This window comes from Salvelinus sp. IW2-2015, linkage group LG35, assembly GCF_002910315.2.
Source record: "Salvelinus sp. IW2-2015 linkage group LG35, ASM291031v2, whole genome shotgun sequence".
NCBI lineage: Eukaryota > Metazoa > Chordata > Actinopteri > Salmoniformes > Salmonidae > Salvelinus > Salvelinus sp. IW2-2015.
Window position 1 is genome coordinate 1,807,017 of NC_036874.1, and position 10,594 is coordinate 1,817,610.

General features: G+C 47.9%; 2 protein-coding genes across 2 annotated transcripts; both read right to left on the bottom strand.

Annotated features, from left to right (window-relative positions):
• Positions 1-1,061: 1,061 nt before the first annotated feature.
• Positions 1,062-4,943, bottom strand: LOC111958938 (zinc finger protein 11). The gene is given in 2 exon segments (XM_070437484.1): positions 1,062-4,013; positions 4,477-4,943. Coding segments are annotated over 2 exon segments (3,132 nt in total). The 5' UTR covers positions 4,871-4,943; the 3' UTR covers positions 1,062-1,275.
• Positions 4,944-5,152: 209 nt separating this feature from the next.
• Positions 5,153-10,594, bottom strand: LOC111958946 (uncharacterized). The gene is given in 4 exon segments (XM_070437488.1): positions 5,153-8,478; positions 8,605-9,030; positions 9,201-9,928; positions 10,213-10,594. Coding segments are annotated over 3 exon segments (1,653 nt in total). The 5' UTR covers positions 9,457-9,928; positions 10,213-10,594; the 3' UTR covers positions 5,153-7,507.

Genomic DNA, 10,594 nt, shown 5'->3' on the forward strand with positions numbered 1-10,594 from the left:
TCTTATAGAGTGACAGATCAACAACATGGAGAATGTACAAAAAGGACACAAAACACAGCTAAATTGCTATAGTTATACAATAAATGTACATTAAAAACATTTGGAAAAACAGAGTGGTAGATGCACTCTTTGCCAGTGTCAAATCTCTCCCTGTGCATGCTGCATGTAGTGCATTTGCAAGTCTAACTCCCGGGGTAGAGAGCACCCACAGATCATGCACTGGAGAAGGCGGTCTGGGGCATAAGGCAAACGGCCCAGTTTGTGAGGAACAGGCCGTGGGCTAGCTGAGGTAGCGACAGGGTCTGTGTCATGTGTGGCCTCTCACTCATGACCGCCTGTGGCGTGAAGAAAATGTTTGGGTGTGGAGGCCTTGGTAGAGAGCCGACTGCTACAGAGTGAAGAGGGTGTGAGCCAGGCAAACTAAGTGGAGGGAGCGGAGGGAGAGGAGAGAAGAAAGGAGAGGTCTGATTTATGATGATTTGAGTGCCTGTTACCATTGGCTGCTGCTGCGGGCCAGCTGGAGTGGTTTGGAAACCCACACAGTGGGTCCCACCCCGTGAGTGAAACGTTGTGGGTCATATTGAATGGAGATGGGAACATTCTGGGTGGATGTGGGTACATTGGTCCAGCTGGAGGATAGATGTTTTTGCTGCTGCTGCTCTAACTCCTGGCTAAGGCCTGATTTGTTTGAGGGGGATCCTTTGAAATCCCAGGACTACCTCCAATCCATGAGATGGAGGGCTTGAAATTGACATGACAGAGCTGTGGCCCATCTGAGCTGAGAGGATGTACTGAGTAGAGCTGGGACCACTGTTTCTGCTGCTCACGCCCACTCCCAGCTTTCTCTGATGAACTAACAGTTGGGGACATTACCAGAGGTGCATTAAAGTCCCAAACTCTAGTGTCCTCTTTTCTAGAGGTGTGGTGATTCATTAACAGTTTTGCATTGGCCACTGAGACGCTCGACCATCTTGGTAAGCTTAAGCTCTTGGCCCATTGTTTGATGGCTTGGGATGGTGGCACGCGGAGGAGGTCCTCAGCCCACCCCACAGCAGCCCATCCATGTAAATGGGGGACCCAGGGAAGTCAAGCTGAACAGAGCTCAGTGTGGGGACTGGTGGTGTAGTGGGTGTGTTACCCCAGCTCATGGGCTTCGGCTGTTGCCTGTGTGCTCCTGCTCACTCACAGCTAATGGGCTGGGGTTCTGTGGCCCGGCCACTGGGGTGTTTTTGTTACCAAGGCATGGTCCCTCCACTTTCTCCTGGAGGAGGGGTTCTAGCTCCTGAGATGCACTAAGCCAGGCTGTGACGTTGTGGTGCCTCTGCCCTGCCTGAATCCTCTGCTGTTGTTGTGGGGGTGGCCGAGGCAGGCCATCTGAGTGCCACTGCTGGGGTTGCTGTGGTGGGGTGGGCCGGGGCTGAGATCTGGTAACCAGGGCAGCTTTTGCTGGAGTTGGAGCAAGTGTCTGCAGGCTGCCACTGCTGCTGTGGTACTGGCTGGGGCTGGAGCTGTCCACCTGGTTGCTGCCACTGTAATTGCTGTTGGATCAGGGAGACTGTAGATGATGCTGAACCTGCTGTTGGCGGCAGCTGCGGATGTAGATGTAGTGTGGCTGTAGCGGTAATTGCACTTGTTGTTGTGTATCAGTGGAGACTGTGGTACCTGCTGTGGCTGTGTTTGTGGAGATGGTTGCTGTTGGACAGGCGCTGGTTGTCTTTCAGGATCCTGAGATGGTTGAGACTGGTTAGGCAGTGGGACAGGCCTCAGTTCTCCACCTTCCACCCGCCACTGTTGGTGGACTGGTGGAGGCCTTCTCGCAGACGTCTCCCCTGGCTGCTGCATATCCATCTGGGATGAAAACATGGGAGGCTGTGGCTGGGCCGGCCTCCTCTGCCACTCAGGACTCCTWGACATTGGGACTTGATATGGAGGTGTTTGTTGGGGCGTGTCCATACCTGATCGCCCCATTCCACCCSYCCTGGGCCAGCCTGATGCCAYCCTGCCTCCGCTCCGGSCCCTGCTACCCRTGRCTCTTATCCTCATMGCCATTGGAAAAGAYTAAGGCTGACTCGACCCCTGGCGCTTTCGAGCGTGGATTTTCTGATGCACCAGCAGGCTGCCGAGCCATGGGAATGTCTTGTGGCACTCCTGACAGCGATGGGGCCTCTCGCCTGTGTGGGTGTTCAGATGGTCCCGCAGCAGGTAGGCRAGCCCAAAGCTCTTTTCYCAGAGGTGGCACTTGTGGGGCTTTTCGCCGTTGTGTGACAGCAAATGGCGCTGAAGCTGATTCTCGTCGCTGTARCCCTTACGGCACTTTGTGCAGCGGAACGGTTTCTGTGTGTGCAGCCTCTGATGYGTTCTCATGTTCTGCAGGAAAGCAAAGTCCTTGCTGCAGTCTGGGCACTTGTATGGTTTCTCCCCGGTGTGAATGATCATGTGCTGCTGCAGATAGCTGTTGAATCTGAAGGACTTGTTGCACACCCTGCACTGGTAAGGCTTGTCCTTGGAATGAATACGCATGTGCAGCGTTAACACAGAGCGGTGACGGAACGACTTGCCACAGTCTGGACACTTTAAAGGCTTACTACTCATCTCCTCCCTATGCCACCTCCCTGGAACATTGGCAGTGTTAAGTGGAGCAGATCTCCCTACTTCAAGTCCATTACCCTGCCTCTCTACACTGACCCGGGCAGACGCGTGAGTTGTCAGGTGGGCCATCATATTAGACTGGTCAGAGTAGGTGGCAGGGCAGTGGGGACAGGTGTAACGGTTTGTTTCCCAGTCTTTACACGCCCCGTTCTCCATCCTCTCATGCTCCGCTTCATGGATCAGCATGTGAGCCCTCAGGTCAGCTGGTGAAGGAAAGTTCTGAGGACAGAGGGGACAGTTGAATATACGTTTTGGCTCCACCCCGTGGTTTGTGTTCTCCTTGTCTAGTCCCCCGACTGTCTCGTGGCATGACACGTGAGCCTGCAGACTGCCCTGGTCGGGGAAAGTGAGGGGGCAYATAGAGCAMGRGTGAGGGTGRCGTCTATGCTGGCGGCAGTGCGCCTTCATGTTCTGGGCTAAGGCAAACGTTTTGCCACAGTCTGGGCAGCGGAATGGTTTCTGGCCTGTGTGAAGGTATTGGTGCTGTTGCAGGAGGCTGGAATACTTGAAGTGCTTCCCACAGATGTTGCACCGGTGGGGGCCTMGTGTGTCCTCTGTGTGCTTACGACGGTGGTCCTCCATGACAGAGCGGTGCCTGAACACCATGCCACACTCTGGGCATGCGTAGGGCTTGAGGGAGGCATGGGAGCCCTGGTGGTCACGCAGGGAAAATATGTCAGAGAAGCTCTTGTGGCACTCCTGGCAGCGGAAGGGGTGGGAGCTCAGGGAGTGGMTCTGCATGTGGCTGGTGATGGAGATCTTCATGCGGAACTCTTTGCGGCACAGGGGGCAGCGGTACGCCTTATCCGGGGCYCAGTTGCAGGTGTGGAGCCTCAGTTTGCTCAGTGATGGGAAAGTCTCTTCACAGTGGTCACACTGGAAGCCTGACCTCTCCTCCTTGTGGACTCCCTGTGGGCTCCTTCTCTTCCGCTCCACAGGCTGTTCAACCTTCTGTTGGTGCTCACTGCGGTGCTTGATGAGGCTGCTGCGGTGATGGAAGGTAAGGCCGCACTCCTTACAGGTGAGTGAGGCCAGTTCATCCTGGTGAGCGTGGAAGTGACGATGGAGGTTGAATGTCTCCCGACGGGTGAACCTCTTCCCACAGTCTTTGCACTCCAAACTACATTTCCTCTGTTTCACTGTTTGGTCCTCTTCTCCTCCTTCTTCTTCTTCCTCCTCTTCCTCTTCTTCCTCCTCCACCCCCTTTCCTCCATTACAATCTTGTTSTTCACCTGTGTCTTTTGATACATCCATCTCCTCGTCAGAATGTGATTTTTCTTTTCCCACATCCTCTGCATCTGAGATATCTTCAGTAATCTTATCCTGKTGCACCTCAGGAGTCATCCCCATATCACCATTATGAACTATAAATTCAAAAGAAATAAAACATTGTCATTGTGAAGCGTTCATGAGTAAGCATGAATATAAACGTTTTGAGACTAAATATGAAAACAGTCCTACTACACAAATCAATCTCCACAAAAATATTATGAAAAGGCATTTATGCCATCAAAGGGTACGATTAGTGTACTATTTTGAGTCACCTGCATGATCAATATTCTATTGGATAAACGGTTGGCCAATAACAAAGCTAGCTCATTTCGTGCATGAGACAACTAGCTAGCATCTTGGCAATTAAAGTGAGCATGAGCACATTTACAGTCAATGCTGCATCCTGCATGTTTCCAGGGATACCCCGTACATTTCAGTCTGTTTTTGCACACGACTGTTTTCCTAAATAGATAGACGAAACTTAGATAGCTCATATTGATAAGGCAGGCTATTCGAAGAAAGATAGTAAACGCTAGCTAGCAAACATAAACTTACCGTCGTTTCCATTCTCTTTTGCATCCGTGCCGTCTTCCTCGTCCTCCGTCTCAGACCAATCGAAATGCCGCTGCTTGTTGWAGGAAACATCGGTGTTGTGGGTCTTTTCTTCAGAAGATGTTAAATCTACCAACTCGTCACATATCTCTGATCTATCATTAGCTCGAAGCGCAATGCTACTTTCAGTCTGGCTAGCAAGCCCATCGGTAACAATACCAGATTCTCTATTTTCATTTGAGTCCTTGGGAATTCTGTCTATTTCAATAGCAAAAGTGTTATCGGGGTCTGTCGATTTATAGTCAGATGATTCACATTTCTGTGCTACACCCCCCGGGTCCCCCAGCTCATCGTTGGGGTCGCCCTGGCGTCTCTCTGACGAATTCACAGCAGCCATGTTTTACCCATGCAGCACTCTTCCAAAGATGGTTCTCTATGACCCCTCTTCCTCAACGCGAAGGCAGAAGGCGAAACGAATTGTATAGTATGTTACTGGCCGCTAGAGTGTGATGGTGTGAAGGCCTGCACTGCATTCTGCAGGTGATATGTTTATCCACTTCAGATTGTCATCAGTATTGAAACGAAAGCAATGCATTTTACATTTATCCATGAGCATTCACTCACATCAGTCACCAGGTTGCACCATCAGCACTTGTCTGAATAAAGAGCTGTGATGAGATATAGTTCAGGGTTGCCTTTATTAATCTTTAGTCAATACATGTCTCAGAACAGAGTCAGACCCTAAAACTATATTTAGATATATAAATTGTGCAAAATGGTACACAAATTATTAATTTGTTTACAGATCCCTTGCATTTTATTGTCTACACATCAGACACTGCATGCAAGATAACACATACATCATACTTGTAGATAATGCTTAATAAATTGATAACATCACGAAAAACAGAAAGAAAATCTGAAGCAAAATACATACTGATACAGATTTTCCTTTAAGAGCTATGCAGGGAAACATTTCCATATCTTAAACATTATAGGCCAATTATAATGATTTATCATCACATGTTAAATACACATTGTATAATACTTTTTCTAAGATTTGCATGTGTATGTCCAGCCTGTCACACAATGCATGTTTAATATGTATCATAAAATTGGAAGAGCATTGGTATATTACATTTCAATGGTCATTTACTAATATGCTCTAATGATAGATTGCTGCAGACTCCAAAGTGCTTTCTGTCACTGTAATGCTGATTGTCTATCGACAATATTTAGACAAAAACAGAAATCGCTGACATTTCTTGGTTCTATTGCAGCAACTTCCAACCAATACATTATGCTAATATATGTGGATGAGGGCTGAACCTTCAATTAGCCTACTGTGTTTAGTTTGAATAATATATACAGTGCATTCGGAAAGTATTCAGGCCCCTTGACTTTTTGCACATTTTTGTTATGTTACAGCCTTATTCTAAAATGTATTAAATAGTTTTTTTCTTCCATCAATCTACACACAATACCTCATAATGACAAAGCATTATTTTTTTTAGAAATGTTTGCATAAGTATTAAAAATAAAATACAGAAATATCACACTTACATAAGTATTCAGAACCTTTACTCAGTACAGAGCACCCTCTACTTACTTTGTTGAAATACCATTGGTCGCGATTACAGCCTCGAGTATTTTTGGGTATGACGCTACAAGCTTGGCACACCTATATTTGGGGAGCGTCACTCCCCATTGGATGGGGAGCGTCACTGCACAGCTATTTTCAGGTCTCTCCAGAGATGTTCGATCAGGTTCAAGTCCAGGCTCTGGCTGGGCCACTCAAGGACATTCAGAGACTTGTCCCGAAGCCACTCCTGCATTGTTTTGGCTGAGTGCTTAGGGTTATTGTCCCTTTGGAAGGTAAACCTTCACCCCAATCAGAGGTCCTGAGTGCTCTGGAGCAGGTTTTCATCAAGGATCTCTCTGTACTTTGATTTGTTAATCTTTCCCTCGATCCTTACTCTCCCAGTCCATGCAGCTGAAAAACATCCCCACAGCATGATGCAGCCACCACCATGCTTCACCTTAGGGATGGTGCCAGGTTTCCTCCAGACGTGACGCTCAGCATTCATACCAAAGAGCTCAATCTTGGTTTCATCAGACCAGAGAATCTTGTTTCTCATGGTCAGAGTCCTTTTAGGTGCCTTTTGGCAAACTCCAAGCAGGCCGTTATGTGCCTTTTACTGAGGAGTGGCTTCCATCTGGTCACTCTACCATAAAGGCCTGATTGGTAGAGGGCTGCAGAGATGGGAGAACCTTCCAGAAGGACAACCATCTCCACAGAATAACTCTATCAGTGACCATCGGGTTCTTGGTCACCTCCCTGACCAAGGCCCTTCTCCTCCAATTGCTCAGTTTGGCCGGGAGGCCGGCTCTAGGAAGATTTTGGTGGTTCCAAACTTCTTCCATTTAAGAATGATAGAGGCCACTGTGTTCTTAGGGACCTTCAATGCTGCAGAAATGTTTTGGTACCCTTCCCCAGATCTGTGCCTCGACACAGTCCTGTCTCGGAGCTCTACAGACAATTCCTTTGACCTCATGGCTTGGTTTTTGCTCTGACATGCACTGTCAACTGTGGGACCTTAATTTACCACAGTGGACTCCAATCAAGTTGTAGAAACATCTCAAGGATGATCAATGGAAAAAGGATGCACCTGATATCAATTTCAAGTCTCATAGCAAAGAGTCTGAATAGTTATGTAAATAAGTTATTTCAGTTTATAAAAAATAAAATGCAAACATTTCTAAAAACCTGTTTTCGCTTTGTCATTGTGGTGTATTGTGTGTAGATTGATGAGGAAAAACATTAATTGAATACATTTTAGAATAAGGCTGTAACGTAACAAAATGTGGAAAAGGTCAAGGGGTCTGAATACTTTCCACACTCTACATAAGAAATGTACTAAAGAAACATAACTTTTTCAACTTTGGTTGAAATTAGAGGGACACAATTATTTCAAATCAGATTGTATAAGAGAAAATAAATAAAGTACATCAAAGCTTATTTACATCTCTTTATCTAACGCCTTCTTCTTCGTCTATGGTCAACAATTCTCCCCCGCCTTGGCCGTTGGACGGGTCCATTAATGACTGCGGGTGGATCTGGACGGGTGGTACCATCAAGAATATCTGGGGGTGGTGGTACTGGGGCAACTGCTAAAATTGGTTGATTACTTGGACTCTGGGGGTGTTGCTGCTGCGGTTGCTGTGGTAGCAGTTGTAGCTGTTGTTGCTGCTGCACCAGTTGGGGTTGCTGTAGTAACAGTTGTTGCTGTTGTGGTTGTATCTGTTGTTGTTGCTGCTGCTGCACCAGTTGTTGTTGCTGTAGTAACAGTTGTTGCTGCTGTGGTTGTATCTGTTGTTGTTGCTGCTGCGGCTGCTGCTGCTGAATTGGTTGTTGAGGCTGTGGTTGCTGCTGCTGTAACTGTTGTGGTTGCTGCATTATTGATTGTTGTGGCTGTTGTTTTTGGGAATGATGTGGCTGCTGCTGTGGTAGTTGTTGTTGCTGCTGCTGTGCCTCTAGGACTCCCAGCAGCCTTTGCAGGAGAACATTGTTTTGCTGTAGGCTGGTTGCCAGTGCCTCTTGAGAGGCCACTAATGTTCTCATATCACATCTGAATCCCTCCCCAAACTCCCGAAGACTCTGCTCCACCCGATCCCCCAGCTGCAGAGCTGCCTCCCCCACGCCGCGTAGCTCGTCCTCCAGCCATAAGCCGCGAGGAGGGGCCTCCAATGGTCCCTGCTGGGCCCCTAGTGAGGGCTGGGGACTAGGCTGAGGGGTCCCATTGAGGAAAGGGGCGCTGTAGAGGGGAGAGGGAGGCAGCCAGCGTTCCGAGTTAGGGGGAGGCCCTATTCCCAGTCCTAAACCCAGCTTTTCCTCCATACTGCTCTCTGCCCCCTCGCATTCCGCCTCTCCCACCTCCCCTTCCCGCTCGCCACTATCCTCATCCTTCTCAAAGCCATCCCTCTCCAACCCTTCACCTCCACCCACTGCAGTAAACAAGAGGATATAGTAGAAAGCAGTGGTTAAAAAGTGCAGTTTTTACATGTATTATCTGAATGTTCCTACAAGGCTTGAATCTAAGGCTTTACCTCATTGTTAGTGTTCAGATTTACCTGGTTCTGTATCAGTMAAGCARGTGAAACTGGRCTTRCCTCTGGTGCTTTGCTTCTGTCTGGCCTGGTMAAGCCTGGGGCTTGCCTGAGCTGACCMTRCCAGCATGGAAGCCCCTCTYTTYGATGGCAGGTAACAAGTMCGGTGCCTAGCGTCTGCCAGCCTGCCTCCATTGCGTCTCTTCAGGTCGTCCCAGCGCTTCTTGACCTCACGGAGGGTACGAGGGACTCTGGACACAGCGTTGACCCGCTCCAGGATCCCTGCCCAGATCCTCTCTCTCTCCCTGCGCCGGAGCCTCCCAGCAGGACCAAAAAGCTCTCCCTCACACCGCGTCACCTCAGAAACCAGCACRTCCAGCTCTGCACCGCTAAAACGACTCTTCCTCTTTCCTGCACCCCCTGCTGCCAACACAGAGGACATACCTCTGTCTACAGAAAGACAGAGTTGATCTATAGGTGTTTYCTATGTGTCATATGAGGTGAAACATAAAAATTTAATAGTGATAACATATTTATCATAACAGTACAGAGCACCACTGCAAGCATTAATATTGAACAGTAGACATGCATTTAATAGCTAAACGTTGGTTAAAGCTTACGCTGTTCCATGGATAGGAGGTCATCTGAGGACATGCCAGGGGTCATGATGTTAGGATGCACCACCACCACGTTGAAGGGGAGTCCACCAGGCAGCCCACTGCTTTGGTCACAGCTGCCTTCTGAGTCCTCATCCTCCCTGGGAAAGCCGTCCTCTGAGACGCCCCCTCCGAAGGGTCCCTCCGGAGACTCCACTTTGATGTGCATGGGAGGCGAGTGCTCGTACAGCAGCCCCCCCTCCTCYTAGTACTCAGTCATGAGTCAGSCCTGGTTTACAGACGGACCAACTGACAGTTCCATTCACACTGCGACAGATGGCCGGCCGTACCACAGCATTGTTGGGGACGTGAGCAATATCTACCTGACAACTAACTAATCTTTCAGTGGGGGCAGCATAAGGCATATGTTCACAGGATACAACTAAGTGGCACATAAAAAAAATAGGGGCGCTAGGAGAGCATCTTGTGCAGGGACGTACTGAGAACAACATTCACTATAATGTGCATTCGTTTGCATAAGATATTATTCATTCATACCAGGTAGCCTACAGCTAAAGTCCTGGAGCAGACGTTCATCAACTGTACAATATGGCCAAGAGAGACATGCACTCTCTCTGAAAACTAGAATTTAAATTCCTTTATATTAGAAAAAACAACTATATGACAGTACCCATCAACAGAGATATGCAAAAGTGCAGATACACTTGAGTAAATAGAGGATCGAGGGAATTCTACAAAAGAGAGAAATATAATACATGTTACCAAATAGTTACACAAATTACAAATAATTTACAATATAGGTTTCAACTTGATGATGACGATGTCTAACACCTTTATAATTGCGTTTGTCGCAGCGATGCGCATTTTTTCTGCACCACATCCGCAATGGTTGCGCATTCCGCATATATTACTGGTGGTGCTGATATAGCAATGCAGGGCACTTCGCTTCAAGTTAGCTAGCTTTAATCTCGAAAATGTCAATACACTTAGTGGGATAAAATCTTATTTTACTCACCTCACGATTATAAYACAAAACAAAGACACATTTGATGCAGTTGTCCTAAACGTAACCCTCCGATCAAGCTTGAAATTGTACACAAACCGTAGAGCGTCGCTGAATATTMACGTCACCATTCCACTGTCACATGTTCCCAGCGCTAGAAAAAGGGAATAGGAATATGTGAGGCATTTGCTATAAGGCAAGGGCAAGATGTATGTCAGGAGAAGTGCAGTATAATCATAAGGATACGTATACTTTGAATGCGGAGGAGGAATGGCTGGCAGAGGAGGTCTAAGAGAGAGAGAGGGAGGAAGGGGGTGAGCTTGAGTCGGTTAAAAATGGCGGAAAAGGGGAGATGGTTTGTTAAATAAGAATGTTAGAAAGTGTAAGCAGAGCC